Below are 27,905 nucleotides of genomic sequence, written 5' to 3'. Positions count from 1 at the left end.
ATAAGGCAAAATCTTGGTAATTACTCACTCCTGCCAGTCTCCTACTATTAGTCAGTAAACAACATATCCTTCCAAAAATTCAGATTAAGGAAAGGAGAAGTCATCCAATAACATGACTGCTGGTGCGGCTTCCGGTTGCTATGGAATAAAGGGCAGTCCCTGCACATTTTCATTCTGTTGGCTCTCACTGAGCACTGCAACACCTTTAGAGCCCAGCTGGGCAAGTCTCAGCTTGTACCACTGACATCAGCTGCCAGCATTTTACTTTTGTTCTGTAGGGTGACCTACAGGAATAAGTGTTTCAGTTTTTAAAATTAATAATTCACCTTTTTTTACAAAGATCGTTAGGACGATTAGTACCACCATTACCCTCATCAAGAAAGTAGAGGCTCAAGTCCAGTGTGAGATTATTTACTGATCACGACATACGTCACTACACCCAGCAAGGAGAAATCCAAATGTGTAGAACATTCTGGTTTTAAAAATCTAGAAAAAATGGTATTTCCCCTTAATATTCAGCCTATTTATGATTAGGAAAAATATTTTTAAAATTTGACTTCTATGGACTTCTAAAACAAAGCAATTAAGGAATGATCTGTATGCCAACACGTACAGTTGGAAATAATAAAAAATTAAGATATGTATTCAAACCTTATGGGAATATAAAACTTTAATTTGCTTTTTCTACAAAAAAATAAGCGTGGGGAGGAAATTGGCCCACCTAACCTCTAAAGTCTGTTCCAACTAAAAATTTCTGATTCTAAAATAAAATATCCTAATTATGTCAGATGGAATCCCACATATTTGTGCCATTTGGAAGCATGTGTGTAGCTCTAATGACAGACTTTTTCACCTCTCTCATCTCTACTCTAGCACCCTGGATGACCCCTTTGGTCAGCTGTGCAGAGCCAGACACACTAAAGTTACGGGGGAAGAAGGCAGTAGAACAGTTAAGTAGAAACAGGGAAAGAAGCTGAAGTTGAGCCCGAGAGAGGAGGACACCTATCACAGGGGGATCTGAGGTTCCAGCTCCAGACCCAAAAGCTTAACTGGTCTGCACACAGGGTCAAGTTCTGAAACAACAATTCCTGGATAAAGCTTTTCTGTACAAGGTGTTCTTCCAAACTAGAATATTAAGTCGTTTGCTCTTGGGAAGTAACTCCAATATACAGTAAGTGGACCATTATTACATTTTCACATTGAAAATGGCTTGTTTTTTGAGTACGTCATAGGACATAAATGGAATAGTCACATTTTTGAAAAACTTTTAAACGCTAGAATAAAATTACCAGTGCTTTTACTGACACTATATTGACGGTAAAATAACAAAAAGCCAAGTAAAATTATACTTTGATTCTGAGGTATCTAAAAAGCACAGAACACGTTGTTATCACAAATAATGTTTACAGTCATGTTGCATTAAGTTCGTAATACAATCTTCTGTGTAAGTGGGAGTGAAATTAACGTGTGCTCCATCATTTGTTTTGCAAGGTTACATTTATGCTTTATTCAAACACTGGCTGATTAAGCTTTACACTGGCATTCTCTTACATACATCACATCTTCTCTCTTACTTTTGGAAAGCTTCAATATATGAGAATCTAGTAATTTAAATGTTATTAGAATCTATAACTTAAATGTTTCTGAATGGCAGAAAGAATTAACTATAACCCTTTGAGAAAAGAAATAGTAGTTTAGTTATGGGATAAGATCCATTAATTAGTACATCACTCTGTATATTTTATATAATTTTACCATTCTGTCTGGTTAGCAGTCACCTGTAGCAGAAATATTTTAGAACACTGCCAATATGTTTTATTAAGTCATATATATTTCTATTGAACCTTTTGTCTTTTTTTTTTTTTTTTTTAAGAGAGGGAAGAAAGAGAAGGGGAAGCAGGAGGAGGGAGAAGGGGAGAATCATAAGGAGGCTCCACACCCAGTGCAGAGTCCAAATTCGGGGCTCGGTCTCAGGACCCTGACACCATGACCTGAGTCAAAATCCAGAGTTGGATGCTTAACCAACTGAGCCACCCAGGCGCCCCTCTATGGAACCTTTTGGTTCAGAGAGAAGCTTAGCCATTAAAATTGCATAACCAAAAAATGCAAGCCTTATTTAATGTAATGAATTTACTTCTTCATGCCTTATTCATTTAATTAAATTTAAACAACAAGAAAACATCAGCTTTCAAATAAAGAGACTTAGGTCTACATTTTGTGTTGTTTATTAAAATGCCATTAATCATTGTTTGTTATACATATTAGTCTGCTCATTACAGAATAATCTCCAACATGAATAATGGATTTTTTTTTTCTGCTATAGACTCTAGCATTAGAAAATAAGCTTATTTAGTACCTGACCTCAGTCAAATAAAAAAACTGAGGAGCCCTCTTCATTCCCTGAGGCAATGAATCAGATGTTAAACTGCTCTGAATGCTGGCCTAAGTTATCAGTATATTAGCTCTCAACAACCGATGTCTCTTTCTTTATATTCCATTATGTCCTGTAACAGAGCTGCCAACTTTGAACGGAATATCTTAGTGGTTAGTTCTCTTCCCTGATCAACTTACAGAATGGTTCTAACGGTTCACTCAAATCTACTTACACACAGGTTATAAGAAAGATGCACAAAAGATTAACACCATTTCACCTCTGAGAGGTGTATCTTGCACGGCTGTCTTCCTCTGTCCTGCAAACACGAACTACTGTCCTTGTGTTCGCTCCTTTCTATGCTGATAGGTCAGATTTCAAGTAGGAGAGCCTGGAATTACTAAGCAAAACACTTGACAAATAACTGAGAACAAACTTCCTGATTTAGAAATGTTATTCTGAGAAGAAACGACATGAGGGTTGATAAAGATCAATCACTCTCAACCATCCTGCCTCAAACAGAATGTAAGCATCGTTTTAAGTCTCCGTTGAGTCTTTCTTGAAGTTAAATTTAAATTTTTTCAGAATAAGGAAAGTTTCAAGTTTATGTTAATAAACAAATATTTCAAATTATATAGCTGTAAGAATAACAGAAGGTATGAATTGTCAAGTACAGGTGTTGGGCACATGGGGTTTAATTATACTGCTCTCTCTACTTCAATGGAAGTTTTTAAAATTCTGAAATAAGGAAGTTTTAAGTCTACATACATTTATGGCATACAGTTTTCTTACTTTTTTTTAAGATTTTATTTATTTGAGATAGAGCAAGAGCAAGTGAGAGAGGGACGGACAGAGAGAGAGAGAAAGAGAGAGAGAGCACGCATACAGCAGGGGGTTAGGGCAGAGGGAGGAGAAGCAGGCTCTCCACTGACCAGGGGGCCCAACTCAAAGCTCCATCCCAGGACCCTAGGATCACGATTTGAGCTGAAGGCAGATGCTTAACCAACTGAACCACCCAGCTGCCCCGGTATACAGTTTTCCATTATATATTGGCTTCCCAAATGTAAACTGCTTCAGATAAGCTAATGAGATCCCAGTCAAATATATTAACTTTGTATATTTCATATAATACTATTATATAACTTTGTAATAATAAAATAACTACAAGGAAACTCCAATACATCTCAACTTAATGCTTTTCTATCTACAACACTAAGTAAAAGTTAAATCCCAAGCAATAACAGTTAAAGACCACACAGCCTTACTATAAATATTTTCAACAAAATATTAAAAACATTTTCAACAAAGTACAAGCATCTCCTATTAGTCAAAATCACACTAAGGCAAAAACAACAACCGTTCATCCAACAAATTATCTCGCCAAACTCTGATTTATCCACTTTATTTTTATCTCTATTTTAGAATTCTCCACTATTTTCATCTAACTATATTTTCAATATCTCCTTCTACCCTTTCACCCTTTTTCATTCCCAAATATCATCTGTGTCATTTCTGTAGCCCTCTACAATTTGAATCCTTAAGAAATATGTTCACACAGTTGGGAATATGTAACTCGGGTCTAATACCTTATTTTTCCCTTTTCTTTCAAAATAGTCCCGAAAACCCAATGAAACCCTGAGTTTCCAGGATTCCTAAATTAACCAAAATAGTACACGCACTAAATACCAATTGATATAAATCCTTTAATTCCTCATCCAAAAATAAAGCTAAGGGCAATGGCATAGAACTACAAGCTTACAGACAAACGTACCCAATTACCTGCTAGCACGCTTTGGAATCAAATTTCAGATTTCCCCGATTCACCCTCATTCTTACCCTATTCCTTCAGATCAGGGTGTTGTTCTGGGCATTGGGTATCATCTCTTGGCATTCTTTCTAAGGTTTATAAACCAAAAGGTAAACTGGAACTTCCAAAGCCCACGTAAAATGCGTCACAAGACTGTGCTGTGGGATTGGGAAATTCCAGACAGCAATGAAAATTAACAAAAACACAACAAAATAAGAAACTTTAAATCTCCAAGCAAGAAGCTCTTATTTCAAAGTTTACCCAGGGCACCAGGACTGGAGGTGAGTCAAGTTTCTGGACGGCTACTGTGACCTCGTCTCACCAATACTCTGACCTACAGCTCTAGTCCACCATCCCTTGCATTTCTATCAAAACTATTCAATGTTCCAGGAAGTCTAACCCATCAAAATATTAAAATGCATCACCTTCCAATTTCAGAAATAAAATCCCACCTCACTTCCAAGCCATATGGCTCTCAAACCTTTGCTGAAATATGAAGCCACATCTATTATAGAGCGCGACTCATTCAACATTACTTAAAAGGTTTTAAATTTCAAAACTCGGCAGACTTCTAAAAATAAAGGAACAGATCAAATGTTGATCCAGCAGTATAACATCTTAATCTACCATAATTGGAATGATTTACAATTTTTGTCTTTAACTGGAATGAATTCAACTTCAGCCTTTTATGGCCTTTGTAAACTAAAGGTATCCTCTAAAAATCTTCCTAAAATGTGAAGCACGGTTGAAAGTTGTTCCCCAATTCACACGGAGGTCATTCAAAGAACTTGAATCGAATATTTCCCTCACTTTTCTCTGCCTCAAGAAAGACAGCACTGGAGTGGCTCCTAATATTGTTACAAGGTACGTATAATGCAAATACTGGTGAGCAAATATTGTACTGACCAACGTTCTGAAACACCAAGCAAAACATACATTGAAATGACTTTCTAAAGACCTACACATATACAAACACACATGTACACAAAACACAATATATATGCTAAATTCTATTTCTCTTAATATATGACTGTCCTAAAAATATAAAAAATGACTTTTTAAACAAAAATGTTTTAAAATATCATTTGAAGGCATGCAATATGACCTTGTTATAAGGCAAAGAATTCTAACTTTATCTGGTGCCTGCGTATTAGTTTTTTCCTGTTGGGTTTTCATTATGCCACATCAAAACACATACTGTACATGTAAAATGATGGTAAAGGTGATTTTAAGACCACTAGGAGAGTATCTTTTCATGTGTTTTTTTATTAATGACCTTTACACTGACACTTCATTAAAACTCATCTCCAAGACTGTCATCAGACATAATCAGATACCCATCAGTGAAAGCCTGATGTGACAGAGTGTACTCTTTGGTTCTTTAAAATGTCAACCTTAATAGGAGCAGAGGGGAAAACCAAGGTTCTGCTGCAAAGTAACACATCTACCCAAAGTAAAATGGAGAGAGGGGAACCTGAAACATCATTTCCATCATCTGGCACACAAATCAGATCTTCGCAATACTCCTTTCTTTTATTCCTATCTTTCCAAAAACCTGTGCTTGAGCAAATCACAATAGAGGCCCCTTAGAAGAATATTATTGCACATCTACCAATACACTAAGGGAGAGGCATATACAGAGAGAGGAAGCATTTAAGAGAAAAGGATCACCATAAGCAGAAAATAGTAAAAACCTATCCTCACAAAAGTACGTGTACTCGGTACAACACTACAGCTGAAAAGCAAAGAGAAGTGGAAGAAACACTAGATGTCCTGAGTCACTTCTGACCCCCCCCCCATGTCCACAGTTCCCCCTTCAAGCCCCACTCCCACCAAAACCTCCCCGTCCAGAAAGAAGGACTGGGTAAGTATGCAGTGCACTGGTATTTAACAATGAAAACAGCATATGATTTCTAAACGTATCTCTTCTTCCTGCCTCTCTCCAGTAACCTCCCTCACCCACCGTCCCACAACTAAAGCATGGGAGAAAGAAATGAGTGATAAGCAAGGACTTTCTAAAATGCTTTTGCATATTGAAAGAAACTATGATGACTGAGACTAAAGAAGACCAGATACAGGTTTAAGAACAAGAGTTATTACATTTGAAATTACAGAAAGCTATCAAATACTGGAATCTGGACATGGTTCAGACACTTGAAAATGTTCATATAAATCAATATGAAAACAATCATTCAAAAATAGTTTTTAAAGCAACAATCATTATAATCTATTAATCGTCTGTATAGTTATTAGACGGGTAAAGAGGTGAGATACAGCAGGACAAAAGACTTATCTCGAACTAATGCAAGAGATGCCTCTTTCCGCAGTCTGCAATGCTCTAAAATCTTGAAGTCTAGTTGCCAAATTGACATTAAAATCTCACGAAAAAGCATACTCCTTGACCAAAAGACACATTATTTTTTCGGCCACCAAACCTGAACAAAAAGAATGCTTATTTAAGTATAAACACTATTGAGGGAAAGAAAGCAGGATCACCAATGGAGAAACAGAAAAGAATACCAGCAGACACGAGGGGAATGCTTCTCAGAGCAGGGCCCTGGAGTAATCCAAAGGCACTGGCCTGGACTCCTTGACAGGACTTTAGCTCTTTTCAAAAGCAGCTGAACAGCATAAAGAGGAAAAGTCAAGGCTGTAATAACTGGGGGAGAAATGTTAAAAAATGAGATAAACAGAAACCTGAATTTTTATTGCTTCTGATGGGAGAGCTCACACTACCCGCTCTCCTTCTCTGTCTCTGTCTCTCCCTCTCTCCCTCTCTCCATCACACTGCCTATCCACAGACTTGGGAAATTATGTCCCGTTTTAAATATCTCATCGGAGAGCAACAGGCAGGAGTCCCAACTGTCAGACACTCGTCTGGCACAGACAGAGCGGAGCTGTGGGGCTCAGCTAATTCCTATGTGGGTGAGCAAACCAGGGCACTTGGCCACGGCTCCCCATGGGGGCCAGTGAAACGGTGGGACCTTCTGAGACTGAGCCCCAGCTATAGCCATTATGCTTGACCCAGGCTCTGGGTTTTCCTTCCCTGTTGCTCTTAGCAGAAGAAAGAAAAGGCCAGCAAAAGGCCGGCCTCTCGGGCCATCGCTCAAGGAAACCCCAATCCCTGGCTGCCCGATACTGTCGTGTTTCCCGCAGGCCAGGGCCAGTCTTGCCATGGAATCCTAGACCATCCGTGCTCGGCGGGCCGGGGAGAGCACAGAGCCCTCGTGTCTCATTTTACAGACAGAGCAACCGAGACCCGGAGGGCAGAAGTGAGCAGCCTCAGGCTTCACAGGCAGGGGTCCTGTCCCCCCGGTGGGGTCCGAGTCCCCCAACAGACCTGGGTTCTCTCTTCTGCCCCGTCCTTTGGCCGGCACTTGGGAAGACTGTGTTTCACAGCGTCCCCCCCTCTCTCCTCTGCCCCTCCACACCCCTCCACAGATCTGTCCCCTCTCACCAGCCCCTGCACTTTCATTTTCAGGCGAGCCGCCTGGCTCTTGCTTTTCCCGGGCTCAGCTCCCGCCAGCCCTTCCCCATTTCTGCCTCAACAGGACCAAGAACGTCTCTGGTCGTCCTGCCCGAGCGAAGCAAAGGCAAGCAGCCCGGACTGGGCATCGCAGCCTCTAACAAAAGCAGTGAGGAGAAGTATCTAGGGTTTCAGAGTCAGCAGTGGGCCGACGTACGTGATGCGCAAACGTAGTATTTGGGGGCGAGACGAGAGATTTCAACGAAAGCGCTTAGCCAGAGGCCAGTACCTAGCCAGGGCGAGGACGGGAGCCTCCTGCAGCAAAATCAGGCTCAGGTTACATCATGAGTGGAACAAGGATATGTATTTGTTCAAGAGGCCAGTCAGACTGATAGACCCTTAAGAAAACAATGCCGGGATAACCTTGCCATCTCAGTCACGTTCCCTGGCTTTTTCCCAAAAAGTTCCTTTTTAAATGGGTGTGAAATTCACTGGAAAAAAAAAACAGCAGAGGAGACGGCTGAGCTGAGAGCTGCTACTTCATATATTGGGACTAATTGTCTATAAAAATAACGTAAAAGGAGTCATATAATTAAACACTTAGCAGGAGTGGGGAGAAGGAGAACAGGTAAGCTGAGCGAGGCAGGCAGAAGCGCCGTGCTGTAGTTACACAAGGCTTCAGCAAGAAAGAGGACACGCGGTTTTGAGTCAACTTTCACCTAGATGTATAAATCACATCTCCAGTTTGAGAAAGATCAGGACTAGCTAATCTAGATCACTCTAAAATTGGGGGGGGGGGGTTCATTCTCAATCAAAATGCTTAGAAAAAAAGATACAGAGCAAATTACTCAATCGTGACATTAGAGACAATAATGCAGCCAACTGTTTCTTTGAACATCTTGGAAAGCCAAGGAACGAGCACCCAAGATGACATTTTTCACATTATGTTTTACTGCATAACATTCCAAGGTTACTTCACACCTCAAGATTGGGGTTGGCAAATTATTCCGAAATTACTTACTGCTACCGGTACGCAAGGGATGACCTCGCACATTTTCCAACCCTTAGTAAGATAATTCTCAGCAGTGCATTATAAACCCGCAGAATAATTCCTCAATGAACTCATCTTTATACGGTTATTTATTGTCATTATATATTAACGACTACATTTTTATAAAGTCTATAAAAAGGGCACAAGATGTTTTCAAATAGATTCATGTATAACATATGTGAAAAGGAAACTATAAATTGGACAACAAAATGGACAATGGGAATTGTATGAGTTTATGAAATGTTACATTATGAATTCTCAGTCTGAGATCCCTGGACCAGGAGATTCAACCAAATGCAGTAAAAGAATGCCATTATAGTAAGACTGCAGAGTAGAACTAAAACATAACTTTGGGCTAACATGCTATTAATTCAGTGTAATAACAAGACTGGTTATCAAGTAGTAATCCAAATTTCACAGTAATCCAAACAGCTTCATGTCTTTGGGGAGGAGAGAATGGTTATTTAATGAGTGTACATTACTGGGCAAAATCTTTCAAAACTTAGGGCCCACTGAGGAGATGATCAGAAACATTCCAAAAGAACTTTCAGATGGCAAAAGATTTAAAAAGTTATCTCCTCAATAGTCTCTCATAATAAGAATCAAGGTGAATCGAGCATGTACTCTGTATCAAATACTGAGCAAAGCACTTACATGAATTATTGTCAACCTTCACAAAACCCTGTAAGGCAGGTCACACTGATCCTATTTTCCAGATGAGAAAACTGAGGCTAAGTTAAACTCAATAACTTGTCCGAGGTCCCACAGGTAATAAGACCATCTGAAACCTGACCCTAAACCCTGCGTTTGTAACCAATATCCTTATCCCTTCACTCCCTTTAAAGGACAAAGTACCTACTGCGTACTCTAAATCTGTTGCCATTTTTAACTGATTTGTTTTCATTAAGTACATCCGGTACCTTGATAACAAATATAAAACTTCCAGCACAAAGGTTTTAAAACAATCTCATACACTTTAAAAATCTTAATGGCAGAAACTAATTGGTAAATTGCAAGACCACAATATAAAAGAAAAATGCCTAATCTGTTTTAATAAAAGCCAAGCTTAAAAACCGTTACTCTCTATTGATGTTCCTGATTCTCTGTGACATTCCAACACATGAAGTACAGTTTCTTATAAAGGGACTTTTAAAAAATACCACATTTTGCTGATTGTAGTTAAATGTGGGATAATAGTATAGTTCAATCCAAAAATCTGTCATCTGAAGAGGAATAAAAACTTATATAACGATATCTTTCTAATCTTAGTTGAGAAAGACACTGACTACCACTGTTTCAGTATTTGTCTTTTAGAGTATATGCTGCCGAAGGAGGAAAACGGAGGAAAGTCAATGATGCAAGAAGAGCCCAAGAGATTGGATTCAATGGTTCTCCTAAAAAAATCCCACTAAACAAGTACTCAGATACAGAAAACAATATCCAACCACTTCTAGTTTAGAAACATATGGCAGAGAGTAGGGCAAAGAATCGAAAACTTTTCAGATAATAAAGTCAAATTAAATGGTCAAAGAAGACTACTACTCAAACAGCGTCAAGTGAGGACTGAATTCTCCAGACAATTTTTCAATATTATTATTGCTGTTGATTTAATTAGCCTGAAAACTATTATTACCACTTAGACTTTTGAGGTAGTTTTTTAAAAATCATTCTATAAAAGCATATTGTTAATTATGCCATATAAGCACATTTTAAGAATATACAATATATTGATATGTGCCAATAATACCCAATCTACAGAGTATAGACCCATACTGCCAAAATACTAAGTTTCTCAGGTTAACCTAAATTTTTGAGACAGAGATTGACAGACCTGCATAGGAAGGTGTTCAGTGTATATACGTAAAGGACTAATGCTGACATTCAAACTATGCCAAAGTATCAATCTTGATACTATTTTATGCTGTGCTAATACGTATTATACCCGTACAGAGACAGGCTTTGGTACAAAACTGCCAATTAAGACAGCATATTAAATTTAAACTCAATAGAAATAAGGCTATTATATGCTTGAATGCATATATAATTAACATTTTTTCTTTAAATAAAAGTTCTAATCAGTTCACATTTTTAGTAGTGATAATCTCATGTTGCAAACAGCACAGCACCCTCTGCTGCATCTGCTCTAAGAAGTATAAAATTCCCACAAAAAAGGATAGAATCAAAGTAAAAATGAACCTTAGAAATCAATAGGTTGATACTCCTTTATTTACTCCAGTACATATTTTTCAAACATTAACGCTTAAAAACAATTTTCACTTAAAAAGACCACTAAAAATGCTATAGTAACAACTGAAGTAGGTCAGGAAAATGTTTTAGTTTGAAAATATTTAAAATAGTGAACAAACAAAAACAATACTGGTTTCCAACACTTTTCATTCAAATTATAATAATGTTGTCAAAAAAATTCTTTAAGGATGGCATGGCCTGTCATGTTAACCAAATTTCACTTTATTTAAATCTGCCTTGGCTTTTTGCTGCAGATAATTTTAATTGATTGTGTAAGTGCTCAGGAGTACTTTTTCTGATTCAAAGGGAATTTACCATTACTTCTAAGAATTTTTAAGTGTTTTGTGAAAGGGTGTGTGCAACTTATACAACTTGAAAATAAAATGATAATCAGAAATAAGTTATATTAAATTATGAATCTTAATTTGAACAGTTCAAAAATTTCTACTTAAAGAAAAAGGTCCCAGGAAAATAACTAACTCCAAAAGTATATTTTACTAAGGACAAAAGCGAAGGATGCCACCTGCTTCAGCCAGCCCCTTTGTGAACCACTGGAGGTCCCAACACAATACACTAGAAATGAAAGTGACACCTGTTTAAAGCAGCCATCTGTCCCTAACAAGCTAGATTTAGCCAAATCCATTTAATCTCGGATTTCCAAAATATGGGAACACTATGCACCTGTGAACAGAGAGGAATTTAAAATCTGTTTTGCCATGGCCACTGGGAATCTATACCCAAGAGTTAAAGGCAAATGATTCCATTAGGGAAACTAAGTTGTCTTGTTTTTTAAGTAAATGGAAATAGAGCCTTTTTTCCTAATGTTCAGCATAAAAACAAACAACTAGCAGACTTATTTTAATTTAAAGGTTTACTTCCTTGAAGACTCTTCACAATTTAAAAGCTTTCTTCTTTGATATTCTTGTTTCTTGTAACACAATCTGACTCTATATGCCAAGAACAAAGTAACACTTCCATTAGTCTGTTTAGGAAAGATTTTTTTTTTTTTTTTAAACTCTTCTCATTGTATGATGGCTACATTCACCCTTTTAAATACACACACACACACCCCGTGCCTGGGTGGCTCAGTTAGTTGGGCAACTGCCCATGATCCTGAAGTCCCAGGATCCAGTCCTGCAGAGGGCTCCCTACTCAGCGGGGAGTCTGCTTCTTCCTCTGCCCTTCCCCCTCTTTGCCCTTCCCCCTCTCATGCTCTCCTTCTCTCTCAAATGAATAAATAAAATCTTTTAAAAAATAAACACACCCACTTACACTTTAAAAATTTGAAGAGCAAATATCATACTCCATCTGCTAATCTCTTCAGATAGAAGTTTAGAGAAAAATCTCTCAGAACATCAGCTTTCTCAAGAATCAACACTGTTACCAAAAAGTAACTTATCATCATTTACATAGTGCACTGAATCTATCTTGATCAATGATTCACTCATTTATTTAACTGCTCATTTTTTTAATGGCAAAAAGTTAACCACACTGAATTTTTTTAGGGTACCAGGATGTTAAATGTATAAACTATAAACCCTTTTGAGTACCTGAATACAGGATTATCTGAATACTAGAGGAATACTGCTCTTTTTAAAATTAGGCATAACTACCACATATAATGAAAACATTGTGGAATGATGCACTTTAGGAATGCATTTTAGTTTACTATCTTATGCATGTAAATGTACTACATAAATATGCCTACACCATTTAATGAAATTCATAGGCAAAGCAATCTCAAAAGCTTGAGATAGGCATTAGGACATGCAATGAATCGCAGACACTGAGCTATACAATACATGTTATAAGTAACTCCTACTTAATACCTTTCATTTTAAGGCATGGTCACTTTCACAGATTTTAATTGGTCTAAAAACTGAGAACACAGGAGAATGCCAATACAAAATATAGTTCTCGCTAGGAAAAATACCACAGAAAGAAGAAACTAAATGCTAAGTATTCATCCTTGTGTTAAATTTTAAAATTTATCATCAGCTTAGTATTTCTAGGGACTATTTACTCAATCCATACGAATAACACAGACATACTTGAGCCCAAAACACCTCTTTTACAAGGCAACTTTTATACCACCTATGTGCTTTTAAAAATGGATAATAGAATTCAATTTAAGTTCTGCTCTCAGATCAACTTGTGACTGAAAAATCTAAATTATGGAAACCTTGAGATAACTGTAATGAGTGAATTGCCTCAAAAAAGTTCCTGGACACTGCAAATAAAAATATTAAACCATAACATTAAAGCATATAATCCACTCAGCTGAAAACGTACTATGTAAATGGCATAAGGTCTAAAACTGTCTCAAGACAGCAAAACTCCTATTAACTTCAGAGACAGTATATAGGACCCACGAGCTTCACCATCCAAAAGTGTTCAGGCATTTGACACTCATCTGAACAGGAAGAAAAAAAAAAAAAATACAAGTTAGTATTAGAGATTTGCATGGAACCCTGGTTGGGGAATGAATATAAAGAAATTTGAGTTCTCTGAGAAAGACTTCTTCCATCCTCAGTTAAAACAGCAATCACAAGGCAATGAATTGAAAGAGGAGAAGTTTTTTGAAAACCCCAACTCTTATTTTACAAAGTATTAGCCTTAATGGCGTTACAATTACCCAACCTGCTCATTGACAATCTCAAGAATAATTAATACTGTCACATTATTCACAGGCTGCTCTGTTAGGTAAATCAATATGTGTTTGCTGTGGGAAGGAAGACTGTTTAAATACGTATTTTTAAATTCCAAATTGGAAACTTCAATATGTGCAAATATAACAGCACACTGTATCTGTTTTAGCACACATTCATTATCAAACTCTTTACCAATAAGCTACTAATTAAACGTTAGGCAGAAAGACGGAACAAATTTACAGGATCTGTAAAACTGGGTTACCTCTAGCCAAGAGCCCTACTACTGGAGGGCTGATAAGTATTCAAAATCTACAGAGAAACAGATTTTTAAAAGACAGACTAAAAAAAAAAGAAAAAAAAGTTCTCTCTCCTCAGCAGCTTGAAGTCACTGTCCAAAGAGACCCAAAAGTAAACAAAAAAGAACAGGTTAAGTACACGGATGCCTAGATCTTGACAACCACAAAGAAAGTGAAATATACACACGTTTCAAGTTGAGAAGCTTCATACATTCTTTATGAACAACTTGACTTCAATTTCAACTCTCAAAGGAAAACGAACAGAGAAGACGAGGTGGGGGGGGGGGGGATAAAACAGCACTCTTTAAAGTACCACTGTCACAAATAACATTGTAAACGGAGTTCTCACGAAGCTCCCTGATGCCCTTTTCCCTATTTATCCCACACGCCGTCTCCTAACCACAATGAGAACTGTTAACACTCCACGGTGGGCAGGGAGGTTCGTCCAAGGGAAATGGAACCTCACGGCCACCCCTCCCATCTCCACAGGAAGGATAAAGCACTGTCAATAAGTACTCACCCAAGTACCACAGATGCCCTGCATCTGGTTTAAATCACAAGCACACACGCGCGCGCACACACGCACACACGCGCACACACACACACACACACACCCCAAAAAAGAGAGAAAGAGAGAGAGGAGAGAGACTTGTTTTAAAAATCTCTTTCCCAGGGCAGCGAAGAGCCCAGCGGAGAGGCCCCTGGTTTCAGTGTGTGTGCAAGGGGTGTGGGGGGAGAAGAGGGGGGGAGGGAAGAGTGCTGAATGGATATTAAGACTGTTTGCAGCACAAAGAAAACACAGTTTTAAAAGAAAAAAAAAAGAACCCGTGCAGCGGAGGATGGCAAAAGCAGAGCAGCCCATTTAGCACACGGCCGAGAGGGGCCAAAAGGAAGGGAACGGGCGGTGGGAAAAGTTCCCCGTTGTACGAGGATAAAAATAACAAAACCCGTACCGAGGCCCCACAAGTGCACAACAACAACAACAACAACAACAACACACCACCTCTCGGGTCCCCCCGGCACGCGGCTGTCGGTCTCGCTTTGCAGAGAAGCAGGAAGCCAGCAGCTCGGGGAAAGCAGAGCATTAAAGGAAGAAAGCCAGCCAGCCTCTGCCTTCACCTGACCCTCCTGCTCGGAGCCAGACCCCGGGGAGAGCTCCCGCATCCGCGCCGGGGCGCCGGGGCTCCCGCTCCCGCTCGGCTCGCAGCCTCCGGCGCTCCCGCTCCATCCCTGACGCGCGGCCGCCGAGGGCCGGGGCGGCGCGGCGCCCACACCCCCGAGCCAGCCGCGGCGCGCTCGGTCCATTGTAAACAAGCCGGGGCGCGGAGCCCCTCGGCGGCGGCGGTGGCGGCGCCGCGGCCGCCCCCGGGGTCAGGAGGGAGACCCCCGCGCGGCCACACTCGGCTCGCGCGCACGGACACACACACGCACGGACACACGCGCTCCCACGCAGCCACACGCTCCCACACACATGTAGAGACCGAAGAATATTCACCTTGGCTGTGGATTATTGTGGTGTTGTTGGTGGGTGATGGAGATGGTGGTGGTGGGGAGGAGGAGGAGGAAGAGGAGGAGGAGGAGGAGAGGAGTAGTTGTTGTTGATGGGTAACAGTCGCCAGGACTACGGTGACTATGGCGCTTGATTCACAAGGCAACGGTTGCTATAACTCACAAAAGAGAGAGAGAGGGAGAGAGAGAGGGAGCGAGAGGGAGAGGGAGACACTCGCACGGGGAGGGGTGGGGAGGGAAGAGGGGAGGAGGCGGGCCCGGCGAGCCGCCGGAAGGGGCGGGCTCGGCGCCGTGACGGACAGCCCCGAGCCCGGGCCCGGGCGGCCGGCGCGGGGGGAGGGGGGAGCCGGGGGCGCGGGGAGCGCGAGGCGGGGTTCCGAGGACCGGCTCCCGAGAGCTGCGCTGGGGTCTGGCGGGGGCTGAGGTCACCCCAGAGGCCTCTCGGAGGTGCGCTTGCTCCCCGCGCTGACGAGGCAGCAGGGGCGCTGCAGGGGCGTGGCGCGAGGGGTACTTTCCGCGAGGCGAGAGCCGCCGGGCCCGGCAGCCGGCTCTGCGCACAGCAGCCGCAGAGCCGCGAGAGGGTAACGAGGAACCCGGGAGAGGGGGCGTGGAGGGCGATTCCAGACACTTTCTGGGAGACCAACTCCGGCGGGCAAAGAAGCCGCTTTGAAGAGCGGTCTCCTCCCCCGCTCCTGGCCTGGAACGTCATTTCCGGGGCGGGGCGGGCGGAGGGTCCCGGATGTGCCGCCGCTCTGCTCTCCCCCCCCCCCTTCTTTTTCCCCCGGTTTTTTTTTTTTTTTTTTTTTTTTTTCTCCCTTCTCCGTTTCTGAGGTGCCGGCGGTGTTCCCAGTTGCATCCGCTGTCTGCCTTCCAGCATGCCTGGGCGCTTCCGAGCTCCGGGGCCCGCGCCGGACTGGAGCGCCCGAGCCGCCTGCGCCCTGCTGCCCGCGGCGCTCCGGCCCGCTCCCGCCTCCTGCGGCCCCGACTCGGAGGAGCGCGGGCGGCGGGGGTGGGAGCGAGCTGCCTCCGCCGCCATCTTAGAGCAGGCGAGCCCCGGGCGTGTGGAGGCCGCGCGTCGCCTCCCGCTGTCCGGCCGCGGCGTGGCGCGCGGACGGCCGGGGCCGAGCCCGTCCGGCCCCCGCTCGGGAGCGGGAGGCGAGGTGCTCCCTCCGTGCCCGCGGGCCGGGCGGCCGTCCTCGCGGGAGGACGAGCGAGTGCATGGCGGCCCCCCTGGGCGGAAGCGCTGAGGGGCGGGCTAGTTCCCACCTGCCGGGGTCGCACCCGGTTCCGTTCTGCCCCCCCAACCCGAAGCGAGCTGCTCGCCGTCGTGGACGTCGGCCGGACCGGGGCACCCGAGCTCAGCCCGCTCTCCTACTCCCTGCCTCGCCCTCGGCCCTATTGACAACCTGCGGTGTCTGTGTTTCCGGCTGGGTGGACGAATGGCTTCCTCGGGGGCGGATGCTGTGAGCACACCCCCGGCGCCCGAGCCCCGCCGCCCCGGCGCCCGAGCCCCGCCGCCCCGGCGCCCGCTGCCAGCATCCCGGTCCAGTCCCCTGCACGCAGCCGTCCTGCAGGCACACTCCCCCGGGCCCTGCCGATGCCCCAAACCTCCAACACGGGCAGCTAAGCTGCTTAGCCAAGACAATAACATTAGAAGTGGAGCCTAAGGAAGCCAGTTCTCTGGAGGCTTAATTTTTGCACCTGCAAAATAAGGGATTTGGGCCGACATCAATTCCCAGTGCTAAAATAATAATAGCGACCATTACTGAGCGCTTACGCTGCCCCGGACATTGTGCTTAGTGTTTTACATACATTATCTCATTTAATCCTCGCAGCGCCCCTGTTAGGTACGAAATACTCTCATTTTAGGGGAAGCAGGCACAGAGTCCTTAACTAGTCGGTGGTTTTATGTTACTGCTCCGTGCCCTGGAATATTAGATGAGAGTATTTTAGGAAGCAACTGTTGAAACAATAGATTGAAGAAAGTGATGTTGCCCTAGGTAATCAATCAACGAACGACTCACAGAGGCTTATGCTAGTGTGTTACAATGTAGCAGTGAACGGGGCGAGCACAGTGCTCAAGCTGAAAGGTTTCAGGACTCACTCGCTGGTACCAGACCCTTTTAGTCCGAGGCAAATGACAGTGCAGTGATCAATAGTTGTTAACCGCTCCAAACTCAGAATTATAGTTTCGACAGACGCATGGGAAATAGGTGTGCATCCCAGCTGTGTGAAAGCTGGTGATCATTCTGAATATTCATTTCATTGCATTTACAGATCTAAGTCCTCTGTTCTTGCAATGGTGTGCAAGAACACCCACAGCCCTGAAGAGCTTTGCTGTTTTAGTTGAATTGCTTGATACACTTTGCCTGGCCCTTCCCTCGCTGGAGGCTTTTGCTTCTTAACTGCGGGCAGTGAGCACAGTTCTAGCCAGTGTCCTCCCCACCCTTTAATTGACTGCTTTCAATCTGCAGGCAAGAAAGCCATAAGGAAGCTTGTGCACAACTGTGTCCCAAGAGTATAAATAGGTACTTTGAGGAACTCTTAGAAAAAGTGTGACCTTTATGTGAGGACGTTTTAACACCAGCCTTAAGCTGCTTAGAGACTGTTGGTTTTTTTGTGTTTTGTTGTTGTTGTTTTGTTTTGTTGTTTTAATGTTTTCTTGATTTGGCCTTTTCCTGAGTTAGGAATAGATAAATTTTCAATGTTACTGCCCTACTGAATCACCTTAACTAAGCTACGGGTTCAAGCTCTAGATTCAGAAACAGGCTGGATTATATATGTATGTACGGTTTTGTGCTATAACTAGTTATGAAAGGACCCAGAAATCCCTTTATCTCTAATCAGTTGTGATAGGATCTCCTTTTTGGTCATTTTTAAGCATAGTTACAATTTCACAATATGGTGTCCATATATTTCAGAAATAAATTACATAAGTCACAGAAAAGACCCAGAAGTGTCTAGCTTTTATCAACCTGTTACAGGCAATACACACTAGGCTTAATTAAAAAAAAAAAAAAAGACATCTAACCAAAAAATAATTTTTCTATTCCTTGACAAATGCAGTGAACTGCCAATGTAACAATTATTTATTGAGTACCAAAAGAGGGCCAGACATAGTTCTTGTCTATAAAATGCTCAAAGTCGTATCTGTGAATTTAAAATGCTGTGTCCTTTGAACTTGGATTGTTTCTGCTCTCAACTTGGACTGCTTGTCAGAGACATCATTTAACACATTTGTATCTGCACCACTTGAAAACTATGGAGTCTAGATTATGTATGGATGAATACTTTAAAAATCATTCTTAAGGGTAAATTTCCTTTTCAGTATTGTCATTAGGTTATTTTCTCTTATTGATATCTGCTATTCAAGAACTAATAAATGAACATTAATGCTTGCAAAAGGAAAAACTGCTTATGAAAAAAAATACTGATGAGGATAGGTTTACTTTGAAAAAATGTATGTATGAGAGTTTTGAAAATTAACGTATTGGTCTGTCACAGCTTACCACGGAATTGTGGTGAATCCTTGTATAAAGCAGAAACCACTTCTGTTTCACACTTTTAATTTGATTATAATATCTGATTCTCTTCAGTTAAAAGACACCTAGAAGTTTTAATTCTCATATGTGAAATGAATAGTTTCATTTTAACCAGTATTTATTGAGTACTTATGATATGCAGAGCCCTGGGGAATTAAACAACTAGATTACGAATTGCCTTTACTAGGTCTGAAATTCTGAGGATATATGAATTATCAATAATGATAGAGGGCCGCCTAGGTGGCTCAGTCAGTTAAGCATCTGCCTTCAGCTCAGGTCATGATCCTGGGGTTCTGGGATTGAGTCCCACATCAGGCTCCCTGCTAAGCAGGGAATCTGCTTCTCCCTCTTCTTCTGCCCCTCCCCCTCATGTGCTCACTCTCAGGCTCTCAAATAAAATCTTTTTTTTTTTTTTAAGATTTTATTTATTTATTTGTCAGAGAGAGAGAGAGAGGGAGAGCGAGCGAGTACAGGCAGACAGAATGGCAGGCAGAGGCAGAGGGAGAAGCAGGCTCCCTGCCGAACAAGGAGCCCGATGTGGGACTCGATCCCAGGACGCTGGGATCATGACCTGAGCCGAAGGCAGCCGCTTAACCAACTGAGCCACCCAGGCGTCCCTCAAGTAAAATCTTAAAAAAAAAAAAAAAATGATATAGACTTGTAAAGGCCAAGGTAATTCAGAACTATACATAATTTACCACTTTTCTCTGGAGAAACCCCAAATCTACCCATCCTCACCCAAAATATATCTTGGTTTTAAAAACATTGCAGTAAATAAATAAAAATAAAAATATTGCAGTATTTTTTCTTCTGGTGGATTGGTCTTTCTAATTTATTTATTTATTTATTTATTTATTTTGAAAATTTTGTTTTTTATTTGACAGACAGGGATCACAAGTAGGCAGAGAGGCAGGCAGAGAGAGGGGGAAGCAGGGAGAGCCCGATGTGGGCCTCGATCCCAGGACCCTGAGATCATGACTTGAGCAGAAGGCAGAGCTCAACCCACTGAGCCACCCAGGTGCCCCTCTAATTGATATTTAATCAAATATCTTTCTGTATCTTTTTAATATAAATCAGGTGTTTACTCAGCAGTCCTGAGGTATATCTTACATCCTTACATCCATATATATATAACCAGAAATTCCCAAGTTTTTACCCCAGCACAGAAGATGGTAATAGAATCCCATTTTGACTAGCTTTTCTCAAGACCAGAATACACACTTGCCGCTTTTCCCCTTCATTTAATGCAGAATGTCATATAGAATATTTGCAACATTAAAATCAGATAAATGGAGTGGTGCCTGGGTGCTAAGTCAGTTAAGCGTCCAGCTCTTGAGTCCGGCTCAGGTCATAATTTCAAGTTTGTGAAATCAAGCCCCGCATGGGGCTCGATGCTCGGCACGGAGCCTGTGTGAGATCCTCTCCCTCTGTCCCTCTCCCCACTCTCGTGCTCCATAAATGAATAAATCAATAAATAAAACCTTTTTTTAATAAAATCAAATCATTGGAAACAACCCAAATGCCTATCAGTAAGAGGATGAAAAAACGAATTGTGACACATTCGAACAATGGAAGACTGCTGAGCCATGAAAAGCAACTGGCTCATTGTACATAAGACAACATGAGTAGATGAATCTTAGAAACACTATGTTCAGCAAAAGAAGCCAGGCACAAAGTACATGCTGCATGAATCCATTTACAAAAAGTCCAAAAACAGGGAAAACTAATCTGTATTTAGTGTTGAGTTCTCAGTGATGGCAGGGGTGAAGAGATGGGATTTGTTGGAACAGCACGTAGGAGGACTAAGATGGTGTGAAGTATTCTGCACTCTCCAAAGCCAGAGCGACTAGCCTCATGGCTACTACAATCTAATTGTAAATTAAAATTAAATTAAAAATCAGTTCTGCTGTTGCCCTGGCGACATTTTCAACTTATTTGGTGCAGGGAGGGGTGGGTAGTGGGCAGAGAGAATCTTGAGCAGGCTCCAGGCGGGCAGAGCCCAACACAGGGCTCCATCTCACAACCCTGAGATCAGGACCTGAGCCGAAATCAAGAGACAGATGCTAAACCAACTGAGCCATGCAGGTGCCCCTCACACTGGCAACACTTTAAGTGCTCTGTAGCCATAGTTGGCTAGGAGCTACCAAATTGAACTGTCGAGCTATAGAACATTACTACCGCAGAGTTTTTTTTTTTTAGAGCGCTGTTCTAGATTTTGTTTTAGGTAGTATGTACATGTGTGGTCACAATTGTCAAAACTGTATACAGTGCACATTATATATGCATTATATGTTAGTAAATCCTGCCCCCAAGGCCCAGGAATCACTAATAGACGTATTATTACAGTATCACCTACCCAGCCAAACCCACTTTTCCTTAATATTTCATTCAGCACTGCAGAGAAAAGGATAAGTAATAGATAGTAAAATTATCCTTGGAAAATCTTCAAAAATGTGTTAAATGTGACCATACGATAGATAACGTTGATTCACCGCTCAAAGAAACAAGTTCTGCCACGTTACAATCCTAAATACATCTAGAAACCAAAGGAACTGCTTTTGAGGGCTCAAGTGAATGCTAGATGATTAAAGAGATTTTCTCCCTATTTCCACGCTGGAATGGAAGTATCTTAAATGTGTTGGATATCGTGTAATCTCATTCTGAGGTAACATTAGGATCAAGTTAAGAAAGTCATGTAAACTCTTGAGGTAACAGTTAAGCCTTAATGCTTTTGGAGGTCCAAGAAAACATGTGTAAATAAGGATTAAACAGTGAATTATCTCAATTCTAAAATTCTAATGTTCATGGATTTTCAGACATGGCATGCCAGGTGAATTGGTTCAAAATTCTAAATGCAAATGTTCTTGTAATACTTTTATGAAATTAGGAAATTTGGGGAGGTGAAAAAATACTTCCTATAAATTTAACAACTACTTCCACCATTTCTTAACTTTGTGAACTGCAGGTATATTTTTACAAGATAATGAGTTTGAACTGTATTAGAGATTAATTCTTACAACTTAATCAGGAATTAATGTCTGCAAGAAAGTATTTTTTTACTCAATTATTATCAAAAGTTCTTTATCAAATGTGATTTTATTTTATCCAGTCTGTAACTGGCACAGAAATGCTTTTTAAGTTGGTTCTCTCTCTCCCTTTATCTTTTCCCCCACTTTAATGTAATGTACATTCTGGAAAAAAACATCTCCCACGTTCCTGTAGGACCATTATTCCTATTTAAATATACTCAAAGTATCTTCCCACTGGAATATGGCAAATATCTCACCCTCCCCCCACCAACATCACAATACATTATAAAGCCTAAATTTAAATAGTTTTTTTAATACTTATATCAACAGTTAAAGCATTATCACTGAATTTTTTTCACCCTTTTATTTTTTTTAACAACTTACCTCGGCCACTAATAAGGAAAAAATAGACTACTTACCCAAATTACATGAATCTGTCTCAACGCCATTTTGTTTTGTTTTAAAAAGACAACTTACATGCATGGAATATTTTTTCCAAAATTTTGTTTTGTTCTGTTTACATTTTCATTTTGAAGGACAGGAACACAAAAATATACATCGCACAGTGGAATGTTTAAAACATTTGTTTCTAAGCGTTGTTGAAATTTTAGCTAGAATTTTCTTCCATAAAAGAGATTAAAGTCATTTTTAAGACTCCTAGATCTGACTTAATGTGTGAAAGTACCTATTAGAATCAGGTTTTGGAGACCTCCAGCCCCACATCGTATCAAATATAGTAGAATGTACTCATGTACCACATAAAATACACATAATTAAGAAGTGAATTACAAATGACATAATGGTAAGTTTGTAGGCATCTAATTATTTGTTCATTTTGATCTGTAGCTTTCTTTTCTTATTTTGAAGTCAACTTTTTTTTTAAGATCAGCATTTTCAGAGAAGCTTGGAAAATGTTTAAGTCCTGGATATTGTGCTTCATGAATAAAATGGCCCTGAAATTTAGCAGGAAAATGGAATTTTGAAAAATTTATCTCTTAATTCCATTTTTCATTCTTCCTATGTGAGGTAGAGGAAGTGTTAATTAACCAAAAAAATATGGAAATCCACTGAGATAACAAAATTACAGTAAACTTCAAATACTGGTTTCATAAAGATGAGGGGGGAAAAAGGAATGTAATCAAGATATAGAAAAATTATTTTCTAAGATGACATAAGTGTATTTGAACTCAGTACCTTAATTTGCTCCTACAATCTTTACTTCATTATAAAATTGCACATAAAAATCAAGACAATTGGATTTACATTGTCAGGATATCCTATTTGTAGCTTCAAATGTGTGACACAATAATTACAGACTTCTTGTTAAATGTGATATCATCCTTCACCCACAAGAAGTAACCCTTAAAGAAAGAACACTAATTTAGTTGAAGATTGATGAAAGACAAGAAATATGAATGTGAATAATTTAAGACAGTATATAAAAATCTGACAAGGAATTTTTCATAGAGTTAAACATGCTTATTTTTGAAAGTGAATAATTTTTTTAGGATTAAGTTCTTCCTGAAATCTAAAAAGATAAAAATGAAACATATAAAATAAGCAGGTCATTTTCTTTCCAGCCGGTACTGATTCAGCGACCCAACAGTGTAATACCAACCACTGTGTTTCTGGAAAAGCCAGAAAATACATCAGCTTCTAAAGAACCAGCTATGGCGTTGACAGAACTGAATGATCATAAACAAGATCTAAAAAGGGCAGCTTCGTCTGAGTAGGCATTCACTCTGCTGAGGCACACTCACTTTCTTGGTCAACTAGGGATGTATCCAATATAAATAATTCTTGTAAGAAAGTGTTGAAGTTAACTTAGTTGTGTAATCAAAACATTACAACTTATTAGCATTTCTTGAAGATAAAAACAACTTCTTTATTGGGCAATCATCTTTGAGAAAGAAATATTCTAAAAGTTTATTGTAGACTTCAAAAGATATAATGCTTACCTGTCCGAAACAGGTAAGGCAAGCTGGGAGTTGTAACACTTTTGGAAAGGAAGTGAACAGGAACTGAAATGCTCTTCATCCAATGCCAATGGTAATGGGTCAATATAAAGGTGAGAGAAGGGAAAAATGTAACCAGAAAATATAATCAGCTGAGGTGGTTTGGGTTTTTTTGTGTGTTTTGTGGGGGTTTTTTTGTTTTTAGTATTGTGGGTTGTGAGTTGATTTGCTCTGCTTGTCTTTTTTCATTTGTGGAGAAGAAACCAACAAGAAAGGATGAGTGAAATCATAGTTGTAGAGGGAAAAATGTAGCTAAGACTTGGATTAATGCTCTAACTAGGAATAGTGAGAGATATATTCAGAAAACTGGTAGACAATATGTGATCGTTACCGAGCATAAAAAATACCCAGTTCCCAGATCATTATTGAGGATGTCCTCTACATGCTACAGGAATTACCACAGGCACTCTGAGGGGCCAGGGGCGGGGCAGGTTGGGGAATAGAGCAGGTAGGGAAGAAAGAAGCGAGCAAGATACAGAAGAACTAAAAGTCCAAGTTCCTTCCTATACCGGGTATCTTTTATTCCTCCAGATTCACTCATTCTCTACTTGTCTTTGCCCTCTTTTCCAGAGGCTCACCTTCCTGGACCACCTCGTTGGATTCCCCGGCTTTCTGGTCTCCACGAGTGGACAGCGCTGACAGGGAATCGGAGTCAGGGAAGAAGGAGAGTGAGGTCTGAGTATTACTACCCCGTTTGCCTCCCCCCATCGTTGCTTCGGAACAGTGGCATCCCTTGACTGAAGCTTCTGATAAAGGCTCCTTCCCCTGTTACCTTTGGGTTTAGGGGCCATAACAGCCCCACAGCTCCCTGGGTTGATACGTTGTCCGTATGGCTTCCCCTACCTCTGCTAGGCCCTCTGCACTGTATATCTCCTCAAAATTGCCCTCTTTCTTGTGTGTGATGCCACCAAGTAAGATCACAGACTATGGAGGCGCCTGGGGGGCTCCGTCAGTGAAGCCTCTGCCTTCAGCTCAGGTCATGATCCTGGAGTCCCGGGACCGGGCTCCCTGCTCAGCAGGAAGTCTGCTTCTCCCTCTGACCCTCCCCCTCCCGTTTTCTCTCTCTCTCTCTCCATCTCAAATAAATAAGTCAATAAAATCTTTAAAAAAAGATCCCAGGCTATGTATTCCTCTGCTTGAGTCTCCATAACAACGCACCACAGACTGATGGGCTTTAACAGAAGCTTATTTTCCCAAAATTCTGGAGGTTAGAAGTTGAAGATCAAGGCATCGACGGGGCTGGTTTCTTCTAAGGCCTCTCCTTGGCTTGTAGATGGCCGTCTTCTCCTTGTGTCCTCACGGGGTGTCTTCTCTCTGTGTGTTCATGTCCTAATCCTGTCTTTACAAGGCTGCCTACCGGTGCTCCTGGGGTAGGGCTCACCATAATGAACTCATATGAAAAAAAGCGCCTGTCCCCTGATACACTCACATGCTGAAGTACTGGGAGTCAGGGGTTCCGCACATAAATTGTGAGGTGAGAGAAGATGATTCACTACATAACAGACTTGTTGAAAAAGGAAGATGTTTTCTAATAAATGAAGAAATAATCTCAAGATTATGAGGATAGTAGGAACATAAGAAAAGGATGGTATTACACTTAATCTGAGCAGAACATTAGAAAGGGGAAAGAAGTGGGGGAAGCAGACACAGTTTTATACATGGAAATCTCAGTGGGACATTCAAGTAGAGATACCCAGGGACACCTGAGTGACTCAGTGGGTTGGTTAAGGCTCTGGTTTCGGCTCAGGTCATGATCCCGGGGTCCTGGGATCGAGCCCGGCATCGGGCTCCCTGCTCAGCTGGGAGCCTGCTTCTCTTCCTTTCTCTCTCTGCCTGCCTCTCTGCCTACTTGTGATCTCTGTCTGTGAAATAAATAAATAAAAATCTTTAAGAAAAAAATTAATAAAAATTAAAAAATTAAAAAGTAGAGAGACCCATACACAGAAAGCACAGGCCCTGGGAAGAACCATCTAGGTAACAAAGTAAGAATCACAGCTAAACTTTAGGAGGCACCAGAAAGACTGCTCGTTATTTTTCCCCTTCTTCTATCATAACAGAATTTCTCCTGCTTCTACTGGACCCTTTCCACAAAATGACTTCCAGAGCTCCTGTTCTGGTCCTACTTGACGCTAGATGAGGAGTCGTAACTAAGTTCTGGTTGGTGGGATGTAATCAGAATTGTTCATAGGGCCCCTTCTAAGAAAGCGTCACCTTCCTTGCTTTGCCCCTTTTACCCACATTCCTTTGTCGATCCCGTGCTCAGAACTCGAGTGCCACAAACTTGGACCAAGCCAAGCACAGGACCGTAACAGAACTGGAGACTAAGTCCCTACTGATTGTGAGACCCCTATACTGTCCTCTATTATCTATATTTATGGAAGAAAAAAAAATCATAGCCATCTTGATTTCCGTCTCCCAGCTGAAATGAATCCTAATTAGTTCAAGCATTGGGGCATCTGGATGGCTCAGTCGTTAGGTGTCTGCCTTCGGCTCAGGCCCTGATCCCAATGTCCTGAGATCGAGCCCCACATCGGGTTCCCTGCTCAGCGGGAAGCCTGCTTCACCGTCTCCCACTCCCCCTGCTTGGGCTCCCTCTCAATCTGTGTCTTTCTGTAAAATGAATAAGTAAAGTCTTTTAAAAAAAATTTTTTTTAAAGTACAAGCATTTTCTAGGTGCTAGGTACCCTTCTCAGTTTTTTAGATGTATTATTTTAGTGAATCCTGTTAACAATTCTTTGTGTACATACTATTATTATCCTCTGTAAGGAAACAGAGAGTAAGTAATTTTCCCTAAACAACACACCTGCAGAGTTTAGGATTTAAATCAGACTAAGAACCTAGTCACCATGTTGAGCCTCCGTTCCCTAGACTGATCTAACACCCCATAGTCCCACTGATGGGGAATACAGTTATTTTTGATACTGTTATTATTATTTTATTTATTTATTATATTTATTATTATTTTCTGTACAGCCTAGAGAAGAGAATTGTATCTGATTTTGCAACCGTGCTACACGGTCTATCAAAGGAGGAAAGCAAATGAAGTGCAAAACTTAGGCAAACTCTTGTACACAACTCTAATCTTACTGTCGCTGCTTATTTTCGCCTAAAACTTACCACCGTTTTTTTTTTTGACCCACAACGTTTCTACTTCTGAACTTAATTTTAAAAACTTGACTTTGGAGCCTCTTGTGAAGCTCTAGAAATCTAAGATGCATTTGCTTTGTAGTTCTCTGGCTGAGATCAGGCCCATAGGGCAAGAAGGTGTTTCAGATCTGTGCTACAAAGGGGCTTCCCCTTGGCCATATTCTGCCAGAGCCCTTCTCAGAGCCCCAGCTGGGATAATCTTTGGTGCGATCCAGGGGCAACTTCTGCCCTTAATTGTCAGATTCCTCTTGAGAAAGACTCAGCTCTCAGTCAGGAGTCAATCCTTCTGGTGACAGTCTCTGTTGCACTCCCTTTAGCAGCAGGAGAGCTTTAAGAGTGTTACTGGGCTTTGTTAACCCCGCTCTTAGAGAAACTGGAGAAAAAAGGATTTTAAGGGCATCTTGATTTTTTTTTTTTTTTTTTTTTTATGTTTGGAAAGAGGAAAAAACTGGACCGGTTGAGAGAGTTCTATCCCCTTCCCATCTGGCCACATAAAAGGCTTCAGAAAGGCCACTGGATCTACTCAGAGGATATTAACACACTATAATTCCGTAAAGAAATAATGCAACAAATAAGAGAACCATTCACCCACTTGCAGCGAGAAGTTCTGAAGGCAGAACACAGAAGGCAGAGGACCTATGATGTCTCTCACACAATTTGCTTTCAGGCTATAGATAGCACTGATCTTCAAGAATAGCTTTATTAGGATGGGATTTCGAAATGAATCCATCCCTATACCTACTGTGGTTTTTAATTTCTACTCCTTCTAACCAA

General features: G+C 41.2%; 1 protein-coding gene across 15 annotated transcripts in view; it reads right to left on the bottom strand.

Annotated features, from left to right (window-relative positions):
• Positions 1-27,905, bottom strand: part of RFX3 (regulatory factor X3) — a 440,711-nt gene that overhangs the window by 272,435 nt on the left and 140,371 nt on the right. For 2 of the 15 annotated variants that reach the window (XM_082694405.1, XM_082694406.1), the window contains exon 1: positions 15,385-15,622. The exons of 6 other annotated variants lie outside the window; for them this stretch is intronic. Coding sequence is in view for 3 of the 9 variants with exons in the window: in XM_082694403.1 (XP_082550529.1) it covers positions 16,805-16,937 (133 nt within the window). In the remaining 6 variants the exon portion in view is untranslated. Of the gene's footprint in view, positions 1-15,008; positions 15,320-15,384; positions 15,637-16,804; positions 17,515-27,905 lie in introns of those variants that run through there. 7 more of the 15 variants (XM_082694403.1, XM_082694396.1, XM_082694404.1 and 4 more) reach the window with 7 other exon arrangements.

The sequence above is a fragment of the Mustela nivalis genome (assembly GCF_964662115.1).
Source record: "Mustela nivalis genome assembly, chromosome: 13".
In the NCBI taxonomy this organism is placed as follows: Eukaryota; Metazoa; Chordata; class Mammalia; order Carnivora; family Mustelidae; genus Mustela; species Mustela nivalis.
The sequence above is the reverse complement of the archived record's forward strand: the minus strand, read 5'-3'. Positions and strand labels throughout refer to the sequence as shown.